Below are 26646 nucleotides of genomic sequence, written 5' to 3'. Positions count from 1 at the left end.
TCTATATATCAGAACGCAATGGATGATGCAGGCCTTCAATCCCAGCACTCAGGAGGCAGAGGCAGGCAGATCTCTGTGAGTTCAAGACCAGCCTGGTTTACAGAGTGAGTTCCAGGACAGCTAGAGCTACACAGAGAAACCCTGTCAAGAAAAAAAAACAAAACAAACAGAATGTAGTTTAAGCTTCAGCCATCTTGCCCTTCTGTTCTTCTCTCTCAGTACATGTGTGCTACTCATTGTGTGTTAATATACTTGTGTGTTTTTCCCCCTTCTATTCATTTGCAATACATTGTCTGAATATATTTGTGTGGACCCCCCCCCCTTTATTACCTTTCAGTATACTGTGTGATATATTTGTGGGGTTCTTTTACCCTGTTAATCTATTGCCACTCAAATAAAATTACTGAACATTCAAAGAGAAGAGAAAATTGAAATTTTCCTGCACGCAATGTGGTAGTTTGAAAGAAAATGGCCCCTCCAAAGGGGTGGCACTATTGGGAGGTGTGTGGATTTGTTGGAGTGGGTTTGGCCTTGTTGGAGGAAGTGTGTCACTGTGGAATCAGGCTTTGAGATCTCACATATGCTTAAGCCACACTCAATATCTCAGACCACTTCCTATTGCCTGCAAGTAAAGATGTAGGACACTGAGCTACTTTTCCAGCACCATGTCTGTCTATATGCTACCATGTCCCACCATGATGATAATGGACTAAACCTCTGAAACTGTAAGCCAGCCCCCATTAATTGTTTTTCTTTATAAGAGTTGCTGTGGTCATGGTGTCTTTTCATAGCAATAGAAACCTTAGGAAAGAAATGCCAGATTACTACTATTAATAATTCATGAAATTTTGTTTTCATTGCAGCAATTACAGGAGGAATTAAATAAAAACCTGTTTGATAATCTAATTGACTTTCTGCAAAAGTCCCATTCTGATTTCCAGAAAAATTCAAGGAACTGGGGCTGTCAAATGAAACAGAGAGAAATTCCCACTGCTGCTCTTATTCTTGGTATGTATGTATCTGTTTATTCATGCTTGCCTATGTGTATTTGTTAAATTGGTTTTGTTAGGAGAATAGTGGAAAACGATTTGTTCTGATACAACTTTTTTTTTTTTTTTTTGGTTTTTCAAGACAAGGTTTCTCTGTGTAGTTTTGGTGCCTGTCCTGGATCTCTCTCTCTAGACCAGGCTGGCCTTGAACTCACAAAAATCCGCCTGGCTCTGCCTCCCAGTGCTGGGATTAAAGGTGTGTGCCACCACTGCCCAGCCTGATAAAGCTCTTAAAATTAAAACAACTATGATTTGACTTCATACTTTGTAAATCAATAAGTTTATTTTATAGTCATAAATATATACATCTATTTATATATATAAATTTATTATATTCAGATATGTTTTTAGAGAAATTAAATTAGAATTCAGTAATAAAACAGTGTGTTAGTAGATCTTATTTTTTGACCTTTTTTAAAAAATCATATCTTCATTGAAATTCATCTATAATATTTATTTTATTTCTTGCACTTGATATCTCAATTTCAGATCCTCTTATGTTAACATTGATTGCATAGGGAAAGATTTGTGTAAATTCTATATAAATTGTTTCCAGTTTACAGGTTATAATTTTTAAAAATACTCATCAATATCTAATTTAGAGCAAATATTTATGTTTCTGGATATTACAAAAATATGATTTATTAACAGCATTTTCTCAGGTTTTTTATACTTTTCTTAATTGAAAATAATTTTTGTCATACAATATATTTTGATCATAGTTTCCCTTTCCATTAACTCCTCCCACATCCTCTCTACCCACCTAACTCCACACCTTCTTTCTTTCTCTCTTTAAAAAACAGACAAAAAGAGCCCCCAAGTAAAACTAAATAAATAAAACAAAAAGCACAGTAAACACACACACAAAAGCAAAACTCATAAAACCACAAAAATCAAAAACCATAATATACACGCAGATGACCAGTAAGACAAAAAATGTCCAGACATAGCACTTGAGACAAGAAGTGTGCAGAAATACCATTGTTCATTTTGTAATAGTCATCTACTGCTGGATCTGGGACCTGCCTATAAGTGTGGTTAATATACCCAGTGAGATGCCATTGGAGAAAACTTAATTTTTCCTTTGCAAGTTGTTTGGTTTCTTGGTCAGGGATGGCAGCTCATGTTCACTTTCACCTTTGAGCACTGGGACCCTGTCTGGCTTGAACCTGTACAGGCCCTGTGTATACTACCACAGTCTCTCTGAGTTATGTGTGTCAGTCTTGTTTTGTCATAAAGACATTGTTTCCTTGGTGTCATCCATCCCCTCTGGCTCTTAAAATCTTTCTGCCTCCTCTTCTGCATAGATCCCTAAGCCCTGAGCGGGAGATTTTAATGAAGACATCCCATTTAGTACTGGGTGTTCTAAAATCTCTCATTCTCTGCACATTGTCCAATTGTGGGTCTGGGTCTCTAATAGTTCCCATCTACTGCCAGAGGAAGCTTCTCTGATGATGACTGAGCAAGGCACTGATCCATGGGTACAGCAAAATGTCATTAGGAGTCATTTTATTGCTGTGTTCCCTTAGCAGAGCAATAGTATTTTGTTTTTCCCTAGGCCCATGGCCTATCTATTTTCAGGATCTTGGTCACTGAAGCAGTGTCAGGCACAGGCTTCATCTTATAAAGTAGGTCTTAAATCCAGCAGATAGTGGTTTGTTGTTCTTGCATTTGTGCTCCTATTGCAACAGCATATCTGTAGGTGGGTAATCATTGTAAGACTGCAGGGTTTGTAGCTTGGCCATTCTCCTCTGGTAGCATGCAGAGTACCTTCCAGTACCATGAACATTAGTCAGGAGGGGTAAAGGTTCTAGTTAGGCATCAGCTTGATTTTTCGGTGTTCAGTGAGAACATGTAGTGTGTAAGTGTTTTGTGTGCAGCATTAGGGCTTAACTGTCAGTTTGTGGAGAGCAACCAATGGCCTTGTCAATAGCCTAAGTTGTTTGGGAGTTTCTATCTTAGTTACTCTGCTACTGCTGTGAAAAAGCACCATAACCAAAGCAACTTCTAAAAGAAAGCATTTAATTGAGGGCTTGCTTACAGTGTCCGAGGGTTAGTCCATGATCATCATGGCAGGGAGCATAGTGTCAGGCAGGCGTGGTGATGGAGCAGAAGCTGAGAGCTTATATTCCGATTCAAGGAGGAGTCGTAGCAAGAGAGACTGGGTCTGGTGTGGGATTTTAAAGTATGAAAACACACCCCCAGTAACACATGCACCCCAACAAAGCCACTCCTCCAAATCCTTTATAAACAGTCCACCAACTGAGAATCAAATGTTGAGACGTGGGAGTATTGGGGCCATTCACCACAGTTTCAGTGGGGCCTCTTTGGCCAACGACTCAAGTAGATTTAACCTATTCCTGGCACTGGAGTTTTTACTTGGTGGCAAAAGATGTCTGGTTGGGGCTTCATCTCCCACATTGTTTTGTGATTCCACATAAATTTGTTCCATATATGTATATATTTTAAGAAGATTCTACAGTAGTAGGTTTCCATATGACCCCACAAATGGCACTTAATGTTACCTGTCCCTCCCCTCTTCCCATGTCTACCCTTCTTCCCTTCCCTCCCCATTTAATCCACTCTCTCCACTGTTTCTCCATAACTATTTATTCTACCACCCCTTCCTTGGAGGTCCTTCCCTCCCCACAGTCCCTTCTCTATGCCTAACCTCAGTGGTTATATGGATTGTAGCATGCCTTTTGAAGGCTTAAAAGCTAAGATCCACATCTAAGAGAATACATGGTTTTTTTGGTTCCAGGTAACCTTAGTTAAGATAATTTTTTTTTAAAGCTTTATTTATTTTCCTGTGACCTTATTTTTTTAAACAATTGAGTAATGTCCCATTGTATAAATGTATCACATTGTCTTTATCCATTTATCCACTGATGGGCATCTAGACTATCTACAGGTTCTGGCTATTATGAGTAGATATGCCCAAGAGTGGAATAGCTGCATCTTGAGGTGGATCTATTCCTAGCTTTCAGAGGAAACACCACACTGATTGCATAGTGGCTGTAAGAGTTTGCACTCCTACCAGCAGTGGACCACTGTTCTCCTTACCCCATATCCTCATCAGCATGAGCTGTCATTGTTGTATTGATCTTGTCCATTCTGACAGGTTTAAGATGAAATCTCAGAGGAATTTTGACTTGCATTTCCCTGATGGCTAAGGACATTGAACATTTCTTTAAGTTTTTCTCAGCAAATTATGTTTCTCCTTTTAAAAATTCTGTATTGTTATATGGCTCATTTTTAAATTAGTTTATTTGTTTTCTTGATGTCCAGTTCTTTGAATTCTTTATATTTTAGCTACTAACTCTATTGGATGTGTAAATTGTTAAATATCTATTTGTTTTGTTTTTGGACTCTATTTGCAAGTATTTTATTGAAATTTTTTGTATCTTTGTTCATATGGGATATTGGTCTATAATTTTCATTCTTTCTTGGGTCTTTGGTTTAGATATCAGGTTAATTATAGCCTTGTAAAAAGAATTATACAATGTTCCGTTGGTTTCTATTCTGTGGAATAATTTGAGAAGTATTGGCATTAGTTCTTCTTGGAAAGTCTGGTAGAATTCTATATTGAGTCAGTCTATCCCTGGGCTTTTTTGGTTGGGAGATTTGTAATTACTGCTTCTATTTCACTAGGAGTTATACATCTGTTTAAATTGCTTATCTGATATTCATTTAACTTTGGTAAGCTGTATTTATAAAGAAATTTATTCATTTCGTTTAGGTTTTTCAGTTTGGTTGGATACAGATTTTTAAAGTATGTCATATGATTCTCTGGGTTTTCTTGTCTATTATTATGTCCCCCTTCTCGTTTCTAGTTTTATCAGTCTGGATTTTATTTCTCCATTCTTTCATTTATTTGACTTGGAGAAACTCACTCCCTCTCCCAGCAGCCATCAATAACTCTTCAGTTAAGGGAGGGACTTGATAATCCCCCTTCCATCTATGCTGGTATTTTTGTCAGCTTAATCCTGTGAAAATCTTCTGCATGCAATGGCAGCCTCTCCGACTTCATGGGTATAACTGCACTGTTACGTCTGACTAATATGTTTCTCTACAGGCATCTTTCTCTATGGCTCTTGAAATCTTTCTCCCCCTCTTCTGCATTGCTCTCTGAACCTTGGGTGGAGGGGCTGTGATTAATTCCATTTGGAATTTACACACTCCACAGGCTTATTCTCTGCATGATGACTGTATGTCTCTGTATTAATCACTGTCTTCAAAAGAAGCTTCTCTGAGGAGGGTTGAGAGATGTACTCATCTATGGGTATAAAAATAAGAACTTAGGGGTAAGCTTATTTATTACTATGTTCATTTTGCAGAATAATAGTTCAGGCAGAATTTAAAAAAACAAACAAACAAACAGAAAACCAGCCACTGTTTTTTTGTTTGATCAGTGAATGAAACCAAGCATTGGTTTCATCTTGTGGAGTGCCTTTTAAACTCAATCAGAAAATGGTTACTCCCATAATATTTTTGCCACTATTGCATCAGTGAGAATGTCTCTTTAGGCCAATCATTATTGTACCTTGAAGGTGACCATCAGGTAGTTCTTCAGTGACATGTTCCCCGAGGAGATACCAGAATATGAGAAATAATAAAGACAGGAATGTTGGGGTTAGGAGATCATGTATAAGCCTTAAGCATGTCTTATGCCAAGCAAGTTTATTAAGAAGTACAGCACCTTATATACAGTGTCAAGAAAATGGGACAGAATCATCAGGATGCTTTCTTACAATGAGATAAAATTAGTAGGAAGCTGACTCAAGTAGTGACTGAAAGGGAATACAGGGTATCTCAAGTGCATCACAAACTGAGTGCTCTGTGGCCTTAGAACTGTTAACTCCAGCCTCTTCAGGGTGGAAAAGCCAGGTTCCCTGGAACAGAAACTATTACTCCTTCCAGGCCCTGTGCCCCTGGGCAAGGACATAGAACTAGTGTTCCCTTTGTCCTTTCATCAGAGCCTCTGAGAAAGCCTTGGATTGGCCTTTCTCATTTGGTGGCATGCATAGAGCCTTTCTTTCAGTCCTACAAAAGCTAACTAATAGGGGGGAAGCATTCAGGTCTGTACCAGCTTGATTTCTCTATGACCTAGTACTTAGATATGTGGTGTCTTCGGCAGTAGGGTCTTCAAGTTCTAAAAGGTAGTAAAGAGCAGTAACAGTAGTCTGTAATGTTTTGGGGTAGGGATCTATAGGACCCCACTGACTAACAACTCAAAAAGAGGTAATTCATACCTGGCACTTTTTATTTGATAGCCTCTTGTGTCTTGAGGTGGCATTGTTGTAGTAAGTCTTTTTCTGTCCCACCTGCCAGCTCCCAAATAATGACACAGAGACTTATTATTAATTATGAGAGCTCTGCCGATAGCTTAGGTTTGTTTTTGGCTAGCTCTTAATAACTTAAATTAACCCATTTCTGTTCATCTACATGTTGCCATGTGGTTTGTGGCCTTTACTTCTCTTCCTGCATGTCTTGCATCCTCTCTTGTCCCACTGGCGACTCTGCTTTCTTCCCAGCATTCCTCAAAATCCTGCCTAGCTATTGGCCATTCAGCTTTTTATTAAACCAATTCGAGTGACCCATATTCACAGTACAAAGAGATTATTCCACAACCTTTCCCCCTTTTTGTCTAAATAAAAAGGAAAAATTTGAACTTTTAACACAGTAAAACTGTATACAATAAAAATAATTATCAAGTATTGTCTAAATAGACAATATATAAATAAACTATATACAATAAGAACAATTATTGAATAAGAATTGCATTTACAATGTCCAGTCCATTTGTATTTGGCAGATTTAGAGAAAATACTCCATTATCTATCCTCTCTTGATGAGTCCAAATTTTTGTACCTAATTTATCTTTTATCATAACTAAGGAAAATTATAATTATCTAGTCTTAAATTCCATCAAAGACCCAGAAGGATATAATATTACCTGAGTAAACAGGAAGTGCTGTGCAAAGCCACTTCCAAAATTATGAAACAACGGTGACATCTGGCTGCCTAGACAGTCACCCCAAGGTTCCTCTGCAACTTTGGGGCATCTATCTTTGGCCTACTGGCCTAGAAAATATGATAGACTTTTATGTGAAGGACGAATTTTGATGGACTGTCCCACTTTATTTTGGCAAAGTTCAGCAGTCATTTTCCTATGTGTCCTGCAGAATGTCTGGCAGACTTTTCTATGAAGCAGGAATTTTGAAGTACTGTCCTGCATTATCTTGGCAAAGTTTAACAGCATTTTTCCTTTGTGTCCTGCTTGTCCAGTTTGCACAGCATACTGTTAGCAGTCAAAACAAGAGTACTTCTTGCCCAGATGGCTAGTTTTGCCACATTGAAAGCAAACTCCATATGGAGTTTCTTCAATGCCCATCATCTTCTCTGAAGTAAATTAGTACTGCCAGGAGCAGACATGTCTCATTGTCATGAAAAGCACTATGTTAACAAAACATTTTAAATGTCATATTCTGTAGGTCTTTGAAGTGTTTGGAGACCATCTATCTATCTAAAATACATCTCTGCTTGATCTTGAAAACATATCTTGCATAACTACAAGTTTGATTGTTATAGGTGAATAACTACTAACCTGTATTTCTTTATTATCCTGAATAGTTTGTAATAATAACTTTGAAGGACTAGAGTTCATTGTTAAAGGAGTTGCATAGGTACAACATCTTAAACAAGGATAGAAACGTATGTACAGTATGTTCTAACTAAAATAACCTTAAAAGTTGACTCAATAATCCTCCCTTTTATTTCATCATTTTTATACTATATCCCCCCTTATCTCTTCAAACAGAGATCCCTGAATCTAATCTCCTTTGTTTAGTTTTTTTTCTGACCATGACCAATAACAGTTTGTAACAACCCCCTATACAATGACAAACATCTATAGCTCACTGAATGACCAGAAACCATCCACTCTATCTCTTGGTAATATGGGTGTTTTATTCTCTAGACTGCTTCTTGTTATCTGTGGACACTGGCATCTTTGGAGGACCCTGAGAAAATTAGGATAATGGTTAAGTCCTGGGAGAGATAGCTGTTGTTTAGTTTCCGTGTGATGGGAAAATGGGGGGCTTATTTGAAGTCTAGCTGGAGTAATCTATGAGGCCGGACCATTTCGGCCAGCAGCCTTGAAGCTGTTCTGGATATAGAACTCTAAGGAAACTGCAACAGAGATGCTCTGAGAGGCTGGATCACCTGGCCTACTCGTTTTCATTGGTGTCTGGGCCCCTTCTTCTGAAAACACGCAAATTTTCAAAGGTAACATACATACCTGCATTAACACAAGTATGGACTGTGCATTGTATGAAAGCCAACCAAAGATGACTTTTTTGTTTTGCTTGAGAAGATAAAATATACATCACCTGTCTTGTAGGTTTTGTTTGTTTGTTTGCCTGCTTGTTTTTTTTAAGGTTTATTTCTTTATGTTTGTAATTAGGATTTGGTGGTGGTGGGGATCTTCCCTGATCATATCTGATCTTTATGAACCTTAACGAACCCACAGCCTTTCGTTTACTGTAGAAACAAAAGCATAACCTCTTCCCCACAGCAATACATTTTTTGAGTTCCATTTTAAAGTTAAGGCATTCTTAAAGTATCTAGGCTGATTTAATTCAGCAGTCCCTTTCACAATCCCATGTTGTCTAGCAGTTGTCATTTGCTTATCAGCAATCAAAAAATTTGAAGACAACACAATAACATACAGGATCCAGACTCTTTATGTATTTCCCATCTCTTTGTGGCTTACTCTTTTTTTTTTTTTTTTTACTACTTACTCTTTTTTTAAAGATTTTATTATTTTTAAACTATATTTTATGACTGTCTATATCCTTTTTCTTTTTTTCTTAAGCCTGTGCATATTATTAAACACACTGTTTACAAGTTTTTTTCAACTGAACCTGCTTTACTGCGTATCTGTAACCTTTTCTGTCTGCGTGAGCAAAACCTTAAACCTCCATGCAGCTTAGCTTATAGTGTGCTGGCAGCTAGCTACCCCCGCCCCCAATTACCTGAGAGCCTAGCCTCATGTCAGAGGTACCAGTTGGAGCAATGTTTACTGCCCCAGCTCTGGGAAGTTTCTGGGTCCATGCTGCTGTAGATGTTTCTACCTAGTTTCATGCCACCAAGTAGCATGCTGCCTGATGCTCATAAACTCCGTTTAAGTGCTTGGTAGCAGGGCCTCTTAAAAGAACCACACCTCTGTAAGTAGCTAGCACTGAGCCTACCTGAGAGACCATGGTCACCAGGAAGCCACATTTGACTCCATGCTCTGAACTTTTTCTTTTTCTTTTTCTTTTTTTTTTTTTTTTTTTTTTTAGCTTTTTCAGGCCTTATGTGTACATGGCCCCATATTGGGTACCAATTGCAGGAAGTCTTTCTCTGTCTCTCCTGCCACCTCCCAAATAACCACATGGAGACTTATTAGTTATGAAAGCTCCACCAATAGCTTAGGTTTGTTTTTAGCTAGTCTTATAACTTAAATTAACCCATTTCTATTCATCTACATGGCTCATGGCTTTTAGTTCTCCTATATGTCTTGCATCCTCTTATGTCTCACCAGCAGCTCCGCCTTCTTGTTCCCAGCATTCTCTCTGCCCTGAAAATCCTTCCCTAGCCACTGGCCATTCAACTTTTTATTAAGCCAATCTGAGTGACATATTTACAGTGTACAATATTATTATTCCACAACACATTGTCATCTCACCTACCCCATTATAGGGTAACTCCATTTAAATTCTTTATATTTGAGTATAAATGTTTTAGGAAGCTTCTACAGTAATAGGTTCCCATCTGGCTTTTTCAACATGGTCCTTAGTGCTACTTATCACCATACTCCTTATACCATTTAACCCTTCTTCCATTATGCACTTTTCCCCATTCATACCATCTTTGTCTATCCCCCATTCCCTGAACCACCCCTCCCCATGGCCTCTTACTAGTTTTCTGCTGTGTATGGATATGCCAGTTTAAACACACACACACACACACACACACACACACACACACACACACACACACATATCTCAAGATTCAAAGCCAGCATCCACATATGAGAGAGAACATGAAACAATTGGGTGACCTCACTCAGAGTTATTTCCAGCTTCATCCATGTAATTACATACTTTCATTAGTGGCAGGCGCTCTACCACTAAGCTAAATCCCCAACCCCGCCTTCTGTTTCTTTGCTGTTATGAGTAGAGCAACAGTGAATATGGATGAACTGGTTTCTCTATACAGAGCCATTTGGAAATAACATTACTGGATCATGTGGTAAATCTATTTCTAGCCTTTTGAGGAACCTGCCATTGTGCCTCCATTTGTACTTCCACCAACAGTGCATTACTGTTTCTTCTTCCTACATCCATTTGTATTTTGGATCTTAGCCATCCTGGCTGGGGTAAGATTAAATTTCAAAATACTTTTAATTTGCATTTCTCTGATGGCTACATTTTAAAAAATATTTCTTGGCTATTCATATTTACTTTGGGAATTCTATATTTAGTTCTATTCCCAAATTTTTAATTTGGGTTGTTTGGTTTGGTGTTTAGTTTTAATTCTTTGTATATCTAGTTGCTAACCCTCACTTAGATATTTAGCTGATGAACATTCTTTTCCATTCTGTAGCTGCCTCGTCACTGGAATGATGGTGTCATTGCTGTATACGAGCCTTTTGGTATCACGAGATCCGATTTCTTAGACGGTGGTCTTAGTAACTGTGGTACTAGGGTCCTGTTCAGAATGTCTTTTTGACACTTTTAAGTGTAGTCCTTACTTTCTCTCCTATCAGATTCAGGGTATCAAGTCTGTGCTGAGTTTCTTGAACCATTTGGAGTTGAGTTTTGTGTAAGGTGAAAGATAAGGATCTAGTTCGCTATCAATAGATTATTTTTGGTAGGATGGCTGTTTTCACAGTATTATTCCTGTGAGTCTATCAACACAGGAGGTCTTTCCATCTTTTAGTATTTCTTCAATTTCTTCAGTATCCTAAAATATTCATTGTACAAGTCTTACTTTCTTGGTTAAATTAATACTAAGATTGTTATTTATTTAGTTATTTTGAAGCTACTGTGATTGGGATTGTTTCTTTCTCTGTATGATTGTTAATCTTCTATAGGAAGAATACTGGTTTTTGTATGTATCCTGCTACTCTGCTGAATGTGTTCATTAGCCTTTGGAATTTCCTAGTGGGGTCCTTAGGGTCTTATATGTATGGAGTCGTATCATCAGTAACAATATTTTGACTTTCCTTTCCTGTTTGTATCCCCTTTATCACTTTTACTTGTCATTTGCTCTAAGACTTCAAGCACTACATTTAATAGGTACAGAGAGAGTAAACATCCTTCTCTTATTCCTGATTTGCTTTGCTTTGAGTTTTTTTCCTTTTAGCATCATGTTAGATATGGATTTGTTGTACATTACCTTTATTATCTTGAGATATGTCCCCTATAGCACTAGTCTCTCCAGGACTTTTAACATGAAGGGATGAACATGTTGGATTTTGTCAGAGGCTTTATCTGTATCTAATAAGATGCTCATATGCTTTGTCTCTGAATGTTTATGTAGTGGGTGACATTTACTGACTTACATATGTTAAACCATCCCTATGTTTCTGGGATGAAGCCCATTTGATTATGCTGTATGGTACTTTTTGATGTGTTCTTGAGTTTGATTTAAAAGTATTTTATTGAGTTTTTTTGTGTTTATGTTCATTGAGGAGAGTCTACCATCTGGTTTGAAAACCCTTTGCAGTTATTAAGGGGGAACCTTAACCCTATGATGGTCTACCACTATTGAATGTTTTCTTTCAGTATTGGCAGGTTACCATTGTTGGAGGTGATAGGAAGAAGCACAGTGAAAAGAAATGGCCTGATAAGTTGTGAGAATTTGCTCTGTCTACTTCTTGTCAACAGGAAAATAGAAATTACATTTTGCAAAATTATGGTCTGAAAATACTTTTCTGGTTAAACTGTTGAAGGTCCAGAAGCATGGCTTCCCAGTTCAGAGAACTTGCTGCTCTTTTAAAAGACAAGACTTTGGAATCTAGTACCATTGTTGGACAGCTCATAGCTGCCTATAAATCCAGCCCAAGGGTAACTGACTCCTTACTTCAGTAAAATTGTACTCAGGTGTGCCAGCTCTAATATGTATCCTCACACTGACACATAAGTAGACACATAACTAGGAATAAAGTCCTTTAAAAATGTGGTAACATTGCCGGGCGGTGGTGGCGCATGCCTTTAATCCCAGCACTCAGGAGGCAGAGCCAGGTGGATCTTTGTGAGTTCGAGGCCAGCCTGGTCTACAGAGCGAGATCCAGGACAGGCGCAAAGCTACACAGAGAAACCCTGTCTCGAAAAACCAAAAAAAAAAAAATGGTAACAAAAAACATTAAAACTAGAGAAATGTACGTAACAGTTATTTTCTATGAAATAATCATTTGTTTCTTCAACATTGTTGATTATCTTGTATGAAGTAAGGTATTTTGTTTTAGAGAACATAATGTTAAATAGATTTTATGGAGTCAGAGAAAGATAAGCCATTGTTTAACTGAATGCTCCATTTTGTTTAGAGATGCATTATTTATATCATAGACTTTGGTGTTTGCTAGGAATGATTTAACATTGAAGGCTCTGGAGCACACTCTGTTTCTGTATTTTTTTTTTTTCTTTTTGTATTCCTTTTCTTTCTTTCTTTTTTTAAACTACATATAGCCTACTACAGATAGCAGATGTGGTGGTGCACATCTTTAATCCCAGCAGTCAGGAGGCAGAGGCAAGTGAATCTCTGTGAGTTCAAGGCCAGTTTAGTTTACAGAGTGAGTTTGAGGATAGCTAGGGCTGTTACACAGAAAAACCCTGTCTTGAAAAACCAGGGGGGAAAAAAAAAAGGAAAGAAAGAAATAGACTGCAATCTTCGTTATGTTCTATTGCCATTCATATATACCATGACCAAGACAACTTATGTAGTAAAGCATTTAAATGGAGGAGGCAACTTATAAAATAAAGCATTTAAATGAAGGCTTGCTTACAATTTCAGAGGGTGAGTCCATGACCATCATGGTGGGGAGCATAGCAGCAGCTGGCAGGCCTGGTCCCGCAGCAGTGGCTGAGAGTTTACATCTTATTCTCAATTGTAGACACAGAGAAAGAGAGAGAGTGGGCCTGGCATGGGCCTGTAAACCTCAAAGCCCACCACCCCCAGTGACACACCTCCTCCAGCAAGGCCATACCTCCTAATTCTTCCCAAAACAGTTCTACCAACTGGGACCAAGCATTTAAATATATGAGCCTGTAGGCTCATTCAAACAAACACCTGCTAAAAGTAGATAGGTGAAAGAAAGAAAGCCGATAGACAACATGGGAAATAGTCTGCTAATATATTTGTTTTCTGGAAATTTTAAAGGGGGCTTATTGCTGGCATGAATGATTCTGAAATTTGTTTCTAAATCCTGTGACTTGTATGACTAGGCTAAAGCAGGTTGAAGATATGTGCTGCTATCTGCTAAAATGCTAAAGAATTTTTTTTTTCCTGTTGGTTTTTTGAGAAAGGGTTTCTCTGTCTCCCAGACTACCCTGGAACTCAATATGTAGGCCAGGCTGTCCTGGAACTCACACCTGCCTCTGCCTCCTGAATGTTGGCGTTGTAAGTCACAGATTGTTAAGTTAAGGAAGGTATTAATTAACAGAACAAATTCCAAAGTAGCGGAGAAATTTCCAACCAGTTCTGATGTACCATATAGAGTGCATCAAAAACTGATTTTTCAAAATGAAAGGGTGCTTTGATTAAAAACTGAAGTTCCAAAGTTTTAATTTGTTTTAATTCTCTCAGAAATTATTACACATTTTTCAATTAACTACTGTGATTTCAATGATAGTATTCATCTTTTATCCTCAGTGTTTAAGGAAGGTCACAAAAGGGTTAGATTTCTTAGTCCCTTGTACTTAAATGACTAATGATTTCTGTGGGAGTTTGATAAAGTAATGAAATTGCTCCTAAGCTATTTTCCAAGGTCAACAATTATATTTGCTTAGCAGTCATTTCAAAGGAAGAATTGAACTACAGGCCTTTCTGGACAAATTAGTTGTGTTAACTTTTTGATACTGACAAAACAATCTAGGTAATCAACTTAAAGGAAGGAAATGTTTGTTTGACTCATGGTTTCAAGGATTTTGTTGTATAGTGAGTTGGCTCCTGGCTTTGGAGCATGTTGTGAGATAGTATATTATGGAGTAGTGTAGCTGAATTTCTAAGCGGTCTTATTAAATAAACACAGAGCCAAATATAGTGGTGAAATCCTTAGAGATTGGGGAAATAGTGAGAGCCACCAACCGACCTTACCTCACCAGCTCTGCAACTTACAAAATGCCACGACTTCCTGTCTACCCAGGCTTTTATTGCCTTGCTGTTCTGTCTTCTCATTGGCTCTTAGCCCAGCTACCTCACTTCCTTGTCACTGCCTGTCTGTACAGACCTCCAGGTCTCTATGGTTGGTACTGAGATTAAAGGCGTGTGTCACCACGCTTGGCTCTGTTGCCTAGTGTGGCCTTGAACAGAGACCCTGCTGTAGCTAGAGTTTTCCTGCCTAGCCCATGGTCAGGGCAAATCTCTCTCACCCGCCAGTCCCACAGCCACTCAGACCCGACCAAGTAAACACAGAGACTTATATTGCTTACAAACTGTATGGCCGTGGCAGGCTTCTTGCTAACTGTTCTTACAGCTTAAATTAATCCATTTCCATTAATCTATACCTTGCCACGTGGCTTACCAGCATCTTCACATGCTGTTTGTCATAGTGGCAGCTGGCAGTGTCTCTCTGACTCAGCCTTCCACTTCCCAGCTTTATTCTCCTCCTTGTCCCGCCTACACTTCCTGCCTAGCCAATGGCCAATCAGTGTTTATTGACTAATTAGCAACACATTTGCCATACAGAACATCCCACAGCACCCTGCCTGTCAAGTGATCGGATGTAGGGCGTGTGCTACCACTGCCTGACTTTTGTGTTTACTTAAAATGACTTGCTATTTTCTCTGATCTCCAGGCAAACTTCATTTATTAACATACAAATAAAATATCACCACAGTTCAGCACAAATAAAATATCACCACAGAGCAGTATTTGGTTAACAAAGTGCTTGCTTACCTCTGGGCAGATAGGGATAGACAGGAACCAACCTTCTTCCAGTAGATCTCACCATCTCCCAGTAAGAATCTAGGTTGAGACCCATGCCTTCACCAACTGGGCCGTGGGCTGTTCTGGACTAAACTGTACCACATTTTCTTTAGATCATGTTCTGTGAGTAGAGTCAATCCCGTTGCAGTTTTCTGGATTTCTGTTGCAAATCGTGTTTTTAAACTGTTTTCATTCGATGCTTTGTTTGCTTTTTAAAATACCCTTAATTAAATTATTAATGAAGATGATGACATGTTGTTTATTTTCTCATAGGTGTGAATGTCACGGATCATGATTTAATATTCAGAAGTCTGACAGAGACCCTTCAGAATAATGTCACACCATATGTAGTCTCATTACAAGCTAAGGATTGTCCAGGTAAAATATAAATGCATGGTTTCTTGGTGAGATGTTACAAAATTATGCTCACCTCTACTCTGCCTGGCTCCCACTCTGTGTATGTCTCACTCATTTTTACTCATTGCCATAAATCAATTTATTTTCCCACTTGAAAAGGCCATCAATGGTTAAAAAAACAGTCTGTAGGCAGAGCCAGACTTGAGTATGTAAAGCCATTAAATGCACACTGTCATACTCAGATTTGTTTGCATCTGGACTGATAACAGATTTAATGTACTACTCTTGTGATGAATTAGAATTTAAGTCTTAAGGATGGCTTTTTAAAATGAGTGTAAAGGAAGATTTATAATCAATAAAATAATTCTTATAACTCTTGATGTTAAGGACTGTAGCTTGAGTTTTCCTGCCTGGCCCACAGTCAGGACAAATCTCTCTCACCTGCCCAGCCCCACAGCCACTCAGACCCAACCAAGTAAACACAGAGACTTAAATTGGTTACAAACTGTATGGTCGTGGCAGGCTTCTTGCTAACTGTTCTTACAGCTTAAATTAATCCATTTCTATAAATCTATACCTTGCCACATGGCTCGTGGCTTACCGGCATCTTCACATGCTGTTTGTCATCGTGGAGGCTGGCAGTGTCTCTCTGACTCAGCCTTCCACTTCCCAGCTTTATTCTCCTCCTTGTCCCGCCTACACTTCCTGCCTAGCCAATGGCCAATCAGTGTTTTATTTATTGACTAATCAGCAACACATTTGCCATACAGAACATCCCACAGCAAAGGACTGTGACATTCTTTTGTTGTTCAGAAAGTAAGTACATGATATTCTAAAAATAATTTATGATTTCCTGCTTATACGTTTGCTTAGATAATACTTGTAGATAATACACATAAATTTTGATCTGATTTTAATCTGAACTAAGGAAATATATTTATTTTATCTTATTTAGAAAGGGTTTCATGTAACCCAGGCTGTCATTGAATTTACTGTGTAGCAGAAGATGACCTTGAACTTCTGATCTTCCTGCCTTCTCCCAGTCCAGGGATTTTCAGGCATGCTTGACCACATTCAGTTTTTCTTGAATACTGGCAGTCAACTCTCGGGTTTTATGCATGGTAGACAAGTACAGTACCAACTGAATGTGTCCAGCCCCTGATAAATTAAATAATAAGGGAAGGGTACTAATGAGTAATAATAATATATATATGTATGGCATATTTTAACTATATTGATGAAATACAGAAAAAATATACTCCACTTAAATAATGCAATCAGCTTATCAAAGGTTTTAGTGGATAAGTTTTCTTGCTTTTTATATTCTGCAGATGTGAAACACTTTTTGCAAAAGTTGACCTCACAGTTGATGGACTGCTGTGTAGATGAAAATTCCAAAGAGGTGAAAAGTGTTAACACCCCGAAAAAGACAAATTATTCAATGGATTCACTTTCTAGTTGGTACAAGACTGTCACACAGGTAAAAGGAAACTGAATACTCAGAAGGTTGGCTGGGGATTAGTTTACTTATGTATCACTCTCCTAATAAACAAGTCGGTAAGGCAGTAGTAGCAGTTTTATGGTAGTTATTTCTTCTGAAGCTACTAGAATTTGAAAGTATGTAGTATGTAGATTAATTACTGGTAAGTGCTTGGATTACTAGAGGACATTTTATTTATGGGAGAAGTCCATGAAATGACAAAAAGAAAACATCCCAAGTTGGTTCTGTTGCAAATTCTATTTCTGTAGTAATGGCTGTAACTTTCTTATAGTACTTCCTAAGTTCAGTATTTGCTTTTGTTTGGTAGACACATATCACCTATTCCTGCTATCAGTTTAGTTCTTGACAAGTAATTCTGTAATTTTTAAATTTTAATTTGTTCCATGCTCAGAATTCTTGGGAAACATTGCTGTAAAAATAAGATATATTGAACAAAACAATACAATAAGTAAAGTATATTCAACAAAATATAAATTTCATTCTACTATGAGCATTTTTTAAATTTTCTTTTTTTTTTGGTTTTTTGAGACAGGGTTTCTCTGTGTAGTTTTGCGCCTTTCCTGGATCTCGCTGTGTAGACCAGGCTGGCCTCGAACTCACAAAGATCCACCTGCCTCTTGCCTCCAGAGTGCTGGGATTAAAGGCGTGCGCCACCACCGCCCAGCCCTATTTTTTTTATTAAGAAAATTTTTTCATTCATTTTACATACCAAAGACCCCCCTCTTCCCCCCCCTCTTCAAACCCATCCCCCACTCCCACCCACAAGAAGGCACATCCAGTAGAGGCAAGTCCAAGCCCTTCCCCCTTCTGATCCTACCACCAGGGGGTCTCCCAAGCAGATCAAGCTACACAACTGTCTTGCCATGCAAATGGCCTAGTCCAGTCCCATGTAGGCTCTACAGCCATTGATCCAACTTTCATGAGTTCCCTCTTTAAAAGTACTGTAGTGACGTTTTCTAATGTGTTTTGCTGAAGTCATACACGAAGTTCAATGTATGGAACATAAAGTGTTTTATGTAAGGATGCTTATGATAATAATTTGATCCAAAATCTTAGGTATATTTAGAAATTAAAGTCATGGCAATTTAAGTCCAGTATCTTTAAGTTCGGTTTGGCCAAATATTTAGTGTCCATCTCAAGGTTTAAAGTTTGAAATACTACATTCATTGTGCCTTTACATTGATAATAAAATTCACATTAGAGCATACTCATGTATCAACTGAAAAAAATCAGTTGTATAGAAAAGTTTCTTTTTCTTACGTTTTTCAGCAGAAAATTTATTTTATATATGTTATGGGTCTTACTGAACCTTTTTCTTACTGTTACTATGTCTAGAAACTGATTTTACTAGTAACTATTAGAATGAGATACTGTTTATTATTTGGGAAAAATAAAAACAGCCATTGTGAAATATAGTAAGAGTGACTTTTTTTTTTTTTTTTTTTTCCGTTTTTCAAGACAGGATTTCTCTGTGTAGCTTTGGAGCCTTTTCTGGAACTCTGTAGCCCAGGTTGGCCTCGAACTCACAGAGATCCGCCTGCCTCTGCCTCCTAGGTGCTGGGATTAAGGGCATGCACTACCACTGCCCAGCAAGAGTAGCATATTAATAAGTGGCATTATGGTGTTGTTTGGCTGATAAGGCTTACTTTTAACTCCTCCATTCCACAATGACTTAGAACACAGACCCAAAAATGACGAGCAAAAAGAGGCCTACTTGTCGACAATGGCAGTCTCCTCCTGTTGTGCTTATCTTAAAGAATATGGAGAGCTTCAATACGAAAGTACTCCAAGACTTCATAATTATCAGCAGGTAGATGATGTGTTGTTGACCTTTGTGTTTTCATTTAATATTACGGGGTGTATCTAAATATGACATGTATGTGTTGGTATGTGTGCCGTAGTGTATGTCTGGAGGCTAGATGGCAACTGTGAATGGGCTCTCCTATGATCAAACTCAGGTCCCCATTTGTGCCTTAGCCACTGAGCCGTTTCATGGGCCCTTATTTTATTTTTCAGTCATGCAGAGTAGCTGATTTCCATAAGGCATTTCCAATATTTGGTTCTGCTTGCCTTTCTCTCCCCATCTTTGAGTCCCCATCCCTGTTGAAATGCTTCACCTCCAGTTACTTGGTGTTTTGTATAAATTTTCCTTTTTCTTAAGAAAGCATTACTTTTAACTTAAAAACACAGTATTCATTTTAAGACTAAATGAAATTCAAAACTACTTTAGAATAGTAGTTCAAAACTGTATGTTCAAAGACCTCTTAGCAAATTATTTCCTTGGTTTTTGGCATAAGGTTGAGAACCGGACAGATTTAGCCTGTTCTTAGTTAACATGGTAAATAAGTATAAAATGTCATTTATCTTACAAAGATTATCTCCTTAAATGTTTTCAATATGAAAGTATGTTATTTTTATATATTTCCAGTGAGAATTTTTTTAATGTCCCAAGTTTCTTTAAGGAATCTTATGAGACTTAAAATTGAAGTAACTAACCCTATTTTAAATTCCCATGACATTCGTTCTCATTGTATATTTGTTAGGGTATAGTTAACTTTCTTTTGCATATTCTCTATGTCAGCTAACATACTAAAATTCTTATTTTTAGTGTGGTGTGGTAGGATTTTTGCCCCATTGAACAATGAGTTGTAGATATATTCATATATCCCCCTCCCCAACATTCCCCTGTGCCAGGGATAAAACCCAAGACTTCATGTATGCCTGTGCAAATTCTCTACCATTGAACTGTATTCTCAAGCTAATGTCCTAAGACTTTTTAAAAAAACTTCTTACCATTCTGTGCAGATGAACAGTGTGGTGTATAACAGTGTTGTTTTACTTGGATTTGGTAGTACTATGGTCCTCAAAAGTAAAGAACTTAGAACAGCTACAAGAGAGTACAGTGCTTTATTCTTGTGAATATAGAAAGAACTTTATACAGCCAACAGTGGAAAGCAATAGGAAATAGGAGAGAGCAGGCACAGTACAGAGAAGTGTGACTTGCAGAACCCCTTATGCTGTTCCACTCTATAGAAGCTGTTTGTTTCTGTCTTAGTTGTGCTGATATGAAATCCTGTTCAGTGTGTTTAGGATAAAAATAGAAGGAAGGGATATGACTCATTTGAATGATGTCCATCAAAAAGATTACTTACATATGTGTGAAGGTAATGTATGTGTGAAAAAGAAAGGGGAGACTAGTGGAAAACTGAGGAAGACTGGGTGAGACTCAGAGTTGGTGAGAGTATATTAAATGATAGTTGGCAGTCTAATCTTAGGGATCTCTGGGTTCTTACTTATAAAGGAAAGGATCCATAAGGGATTGATAAAGAGTTAGAATCTATGAGATCGCTACTTTGTTATTATTTTTACTTTAAAAAGAAAATGAATGATCTAGAAAACTTAATAACAGTGTCTTAAAACAATCATTTTGAAATACATTTGCTGAAGAAGCTTTGTATCTTTCTAAAAACTAGTCAGCATCTGCATGAGTTTCCACTGATTCTCATTTTCGGAATCGCCACATCTCCTGTCATTATCCATCGACTGCTTCCTCATGCTGTGTCATCTCTGCTGTGTATAGAGCTCTTCCAGTCTTTGTCTTGCAAGGAGCACCTGACAGTGATCCTTGATAAGGTAAAAAGAAAGCGTGTCCACCAATGCCATGGAGTTATATAGAAGAAATGATACCAAGAAATCCCTGTGTTTCTCAGACTTTGTTCTACTTATTTGCAATTTTTTTGTTTGTTTGTTTCTTTTTGTTTTTTGAGACAGGATTTCTCTGTGTAGTTTTGGAGCCTGTACTGGAACTTGCTCTGTAGAGCAGGTTGGCCTCAAACTCACAGGGATCCGCCTGCCTCTGCCTCCTGAGTGCTGGGATTAAAAGCATGCGCCACCACCGCCTGGCTTATTTGCAAATTTTAATGCTTTTATTAAATTATGTTTATAGTATAGTCTCTGTATAAAATTGCCTTCTCAAAAAATAAGCTTTATGAGAGTGATTGTATGTACATTCTTGCTTTCATTACTTAGTTGAAAAAATTAGGCTTTTAAAGTTAAATTAGAGGCTTCGGGATACAGCTCATTAATAGAACATTTGTCTGTCCATGTGGAAGGCAAGCCCTGGATTTTAGTCGTCTTAGTACTAAAAGGAATAAGTAAAATTTTACATAATGTATGGACGTCAGACCATTACTGGTATGTTTTGACCTTGTATTTTATATAAAATGGTTTAAAGGTTTTAAGGTTTATTTTTATTTTAATTGTATGAGTCTTTTGTCCACATGGATGTATGTGCACAGAAGAGGGTGTTAGATTCCTAGAATCTGTAACTGGGGTTACAGGTGATTGTGAGCCACTGTGTGGGTGCTGAGAATGGAGTCCTGGTCCTGCAAGAGCAGCCATCTCTCCAGCCCTGCAGTCGTTGTGTGCACTTTGACAATGTCACGTTGCTCCTAACAACAGCTGCTAAGCTGAGACTTGAACTTCCAAGATGTTCCTGTGTGAATAGCAATACGGTTCTTTAGTATTGACTGCCACAGATTCATTGTAGATCCCATTAAGATGTGTTTCCTGATAGTCTGTCGGTGAGCAGTGACAACCCTTGTGGTCATCTGCCAACCACTTCCACACATCTGTCCACAACAGATAGCACTCTAATTTATTGACATATTGGGAAAAAAACTTCAGTTTGAAATTGATTAATTGTAGCCAAATGCAGTTGTCCTTGTGCAACTATACTTTTGGAAAAAATCCTAGTATAAGGTTTGATTTTCAGATGTAAAGCATTAATGTAGCTCCCTGAAAACTAACCAAATAATACAAGTTGCTCTATATTTTTAAAGAGAAAAATCATTTTTGTTCTTCATATGTTCTTGTTCAGTAAGTACATAGCTTGCTACAGTTCACTAATTTGGATCAGTAGGGAGAGAAACAAGTTTTATTTGGTAACAAGAAAGTACATCTTTTCTTTTTTTTGCTATCTTCTGGTTGTGAAGAAAAGGGTTATTTTGTTAATAGGTATTGTTTGAAGATTAGGAACAGAAGTTGATAGACATCTTTGGTTCACAATATAGTTTGAGGATGGGAATGGTGGCGCTTGGGAGATAGAGGCAGCAGGCGGCTCTCTGATTTTTTAACCCCCCAACCTGGTATACATAGCAAATTCAGGACAGCCAGGGCTACCTTGTAAGACCCTCTTCATACACACCAGGATTGTCATCCAGACTGCTTTTGACTCTGAAGTAAATCAGGTTTATTATTTGTCTGATATTTGACCTGAGAAAATGTGTAGCTACTATTGCTTTTATATTTGTTGTGCCGCAGTAGCATTCTTTGTCTTGTTATTTATTCTTCGTGCTCATGATTAGCGAAAGCTAAGGATGTGTCTGCTTTCTGTCCCTCTGTCTTTCAGCTGCTGCTTACAGCTCAGTTTCCTTTTAAAATAAGTAAAAAGGCATTACAAGTTCTGACCAACATCTTTTTATATCATGATTTCTCAATTCAAAACTTCATAAAAGGACTTAAGGTAAGAAAATACTGATGTGTTTGAAAGTTCACCACCTGATTCTAAGTAGTTTACATTATTTCAGATTGATTAGTGTGATGATTAGGACATTTTAGTAGTAAGATCTAGAAAAAGTCAATTCTACTTATTTTTTTTCTAGAGTCTACCTTTCCTTTTTTACCTTGCAGTCACTTATAGAAGATAAAATTAGGGTATCAATAATGGAAAAAAGCTGTTTCCATTAGAGAGTCTTGACCATTGAGGAATGGGCTGGAGGGGAAGGATTTCTTTTTGTTCTGGACTTGATGAAATCTTACAGGCTTGTTACCCAAGGAATGCCATTTATGAGGGTCAACAAACTTCTGTTATGGCCAGAGAATGAACGTCTTCAGCTTTGTTCTGTGTGTGTTTGTGACCTTTGCTATTGACATTTTTCAAACTCTAAAACCACATTTTTAGCCTGGCAGTAGGGACACACACCTTTAATCCCAGCACTTGGAAGGCAGAGGCAAGTGAATCTCAGTGAGTTCGAGGTCAGCCTGGTCTACAAAGCCAGTTCCAGGACAGCCAGGACTGTTATACAGAGAAAGCCTATCTTGAAAAACCAAAAACAAACAAACAAACAAAACTACAACAAAAAACTGCATATTTTTAGTGTCTGGTTATATGGAAATAAGTGATATGCTATAGTTTGATATTCAGTGCACATGTGTGTTTGTTAATATTTATTTTTATGCATTGGGAATGCATGCTCATTAGAGTCAGATGAATTGCTGTAGGCTAAGTGTTGATTTTAACCTTACAACATTGGTTTTAACTTAAAAAGGACCCCATTTTTAAGTTATTTTTTAAAGTTACTTTTAATTACTTTTCTTGGCAACTCCCTAGTTGTCAAAGTGTAGTCACTGTGAGTACATGCTGGTTGTCAGTTTCATTAAGACCTATATATTGTAACCTTCATTGAAAAAGTCTAATATGATAATCTTCATCCTTTTATCCTTAGAAACTCTTAAGTTTTTATTGTTTTGTTTTTTGAGACAAGGTTTCTCTGTGTAGCCCTGAATAGACTAGGCTGGTATTGAACTCAAGAGATTCACCTGCCTTTGTCTCCAGAGTGCTGGGATTAAAGGCACACACCACCACCCACTGTTCTTAAGTTATTTTTCATGTATATTCTTTCTGTACATAATCATAGTCATTTTGTGGTCTGATATTTATCCTTTTTGTTAACTGGCTTTTTAAAAAAGAATTTAAAATCAAGACAGCATTTACCTAGCAATTTATAGACTTAAATGAGAGAATGACCTCTAAAATTTGTTCTGCCTTCATTTTGTTTGTTTATGAAATACTAGGCACTTACAGTAAGGAAGGCAGTGCTAAGCCCTAGATATACAGAGGGAAAAGAAATCTGTCCTCAAATTGTTCATTGTCCAGCAAAGGAGGCAGAAAAGTAAACCCACAGTTAATGTTTTGAGTAAGCAATGCTATGAAAAAAACATACTTTGAGGTTTATAGAAGGAAAACAACAATAATTTAAGTTTCAAATCAGTATACTGAAAGAAGTAATACAGATCAGAGCAGAGATAAATGAAATGGAGATTAGAAACTACATGAATGTTTTAGTTAGGGTTCTATTGCTGTGAAGAGACACCATGACCATGGCAACTCTTATAACGGAAAATATTTAATTGGGGCTGGCTTACACTTTCAGAGGTTTAGTCCATTATCATCATTGCAGGAAACATGGCAGTGTACAGGCAGATATGGTACTGGAGAAAGAGCTGAGAGGTCTACATCTTGATCCTCAGGCAGCAGGAGACTGTGTGTCATCCTGGGCATAGCTTAAGCATAAGGGACCCCAAAGCCACCCCACAGTGACGCACTTCCTCCAACATGGGCACACCTCCTAATAGTGCCACTCCTTATGGGCCAAGCATTCAGTCACATGAGTCTATGGGGGCCATACCTATTCAAACCACAATGAAGAATCAAAAATATAAGACTGATAAGCCCATAGCCAAACTAACCACCTCAAGAAAAACCCCAAGTTAATGAGAGATGAAAAAGAAATATGATAACACATACCACTGAAATAATTAGAGAAAAATTATAAAAACTTAATTCCAGGGAATTAGAAAATAGTGAAAAAAAAGGGACAAATTTCTAGAAACATATGAATTATCAAAAGTAAGTCAAGAGTAATACTTTAACAACAAAGGAAAGGCCATGACCAGTTATATCTCCAGCCAGATCTTCTGTGGTTTTAAGAATAACTAATGCCACTGTTCCTCAAACTACTCCATAAAAGAAAAGAGGGTCCTTCCAGAGTCATTTAGTAAAGGTAATATAACCCTAACACTGAAACCAGGTAAGTAAAGAAAAGAGGGTCCTTCCAGAGTCATTTAGTAAAGGTAATATAACCCTAACACTGAAACCAGGTAAGTACTCAATTACAACATCAAAAAACTACATATAAATTTCTCTGATTAGTACAGATTCAAAGATTATCAGTAAAATACTTGCAAACCAAATTCATTAACACAAAGGTCATCATACACTGATCAAGTTGGTTTCATTCCAAAGATGCAAACATAGGATAATATACAATTCAATGCATACAGTCCAGCACATAAATGGAGTCAGGCAGAAATCATGTGACTGTCTTAAGAGACACAGAAGGGGTATCTGACAAGTTGAGATCATTTTGGGTAAAAGCTCTGAAGAGACTAGGAATAGACAAAACATAACACAGCAACCCTGTAGCCAACCAAATATTTTAAAATTTGTCTGTAGCCAGAAGGTTCTCAGGTCCTGCCAGGCACCCGCAGTCCTGTGGCCTGCTTATAAAATAATCACACTGAGGCTTAATATTATAACTGCTTGGCGATTTGCTCAGGCTGATTACTGACTAGCTCTTACACTTAAATTAACCCATAATTCTTTTTTCTCTCTCTTTTTTTTTTTTTTTTTTTTTTTTGGTTTTTCGAGACAGGGTTTCTCTGTGTAGCTTTGCACCTTTTCCTGGAACTCACTTGGTAGCCCAGGCTGGCCTCGAACTCACAGAGATCCGCCTGGCTCTGCCTCCCTAGTGCTGGGATTAAAGGCGTACGCCACCACCGCCCGGCTAACCCATAATTCTTAACCTATGTTTAGCCATGTGGTTTGGTACCTTTTTTCAGTTCTGCCTTCACATCTTGCTTCCTCTGTGTCTGGCTGACAACTCCTGACTCTGCTCTTCCTCTTCCCAGCATTGTCCTTGTCTGCTTACCTGCCTATACTTCCTGCCTGGCTACTAGATAATCAGTGTTTTATTAAACCAGTGTACAAAAGCATTATCCTACAGCATTTCCCCTTTTCTGTTTAATTAAAAAGGAAAGTTTTAACTTTAACATAGTAAAATTGCATATAACAAAACAGTAACCAGGTGTCTCCAAGCTGTACACTATGCTGCGTGGTGGATATAGCTTTTGCTAGTACCAAAAAGAAAAAAAAAAGAAAAAGAAAAGAGGTTTCTGGGCTACATGCTGCTTTAATGGAGGCATAGACCCACTGCTTCCATGGGTTGATGGTACACATGGCCCAGAGCTGGAGGTGAATTACATCTGCCATGTTGGGAAGCTGAGTTGGGTGGAACCAGCAGCCATGGCCCAGCTAGCTCAGTTGGTAGATTATGGGACTCTTAATCCCAGGGTCCTGGGTTTGAGCCCCATGTTGGGCACCAAGGTGCTGTGGGATGCTCTATGCTGTGAATGTGTTGCTCTGATTGGTTGATAAATAAAATGCTGATTGGCCAGTACCCCAGCAGGAAGTGTAGGTGGGATAAACAGAGAAGGAGAATTCTGGGAATAGGAAGACTGAGTGAGCAGATGCCAGCCTGCTGTCCAGGGAGTAGCATGTAACGGCACACAGGTAGAGCCACAGAATACGTGGCGACATGTAGATTAACAGAAATGGGCTGAGTTTTAAGTATAAGAGCTAGTCAGTGGTAGGCCTGAGCTAATGGCCAACGAGTTTTAATTAATATAAGCTTCTGAGTAATT

The 26646-nt window shown here is 38.0% G+C and overlaps 1 protein-coding gene across 2 annotated transcripts in view; it reads left to right on the top strand.

Annotated features, from left to right (window-relative positions):
- Orc3 (origin recognition complex subunit 3) overlaps positions 1 to 26646 on the top strand; it is an 80998-nt gene that overhangs the window by 14815 nt on the left and 39537 nt on the right. For both annotated transcript variants that reach the window (XM_059254091.1, XM_059254090.1), the window contains exons 4-9: positions 864 to 1008; positions 15519 to 15623; positions 16934 to 17082; positions 18780 to 18913; positions 20577 to 20736; positions 22514 to 22627. In XM_059254091.1, coding sequence (XP_059110074.1) covers positions 864 to 1008; positions 15519 to 15623; positions 16934 to 17082; positions 18780 to 18913; positions 20577 to 20736; positions 22514 to 22627 — 807 coding nt within the window. The remainder of the gene's footprint in view (positions 1 to 863; positions 1009 to 15518; positions 15624 to 16933; positions 17083 to 18779; positions 18914 to 20576; positions 20737 to 22513; positions 22628 to 26646) is intronic.

Source organism: Peromyscus eremicus, chromosome 2 (genome assembly GCF_949786415.1).
Source record: "Peromyscus eremicus chromosome 2, PerEre_H2_v1, whole genome shotgun sequence".
Classification (NCBI taxonomy): Eukaryota; Metazoa; Chordata; class Mammalia; order Rodentia; family Cricetidae; genus Peromyscus; species Peromyscus eremicus.
This window is presented reverse-complemented; position numbering and strand designations above follow the sequence as displayed.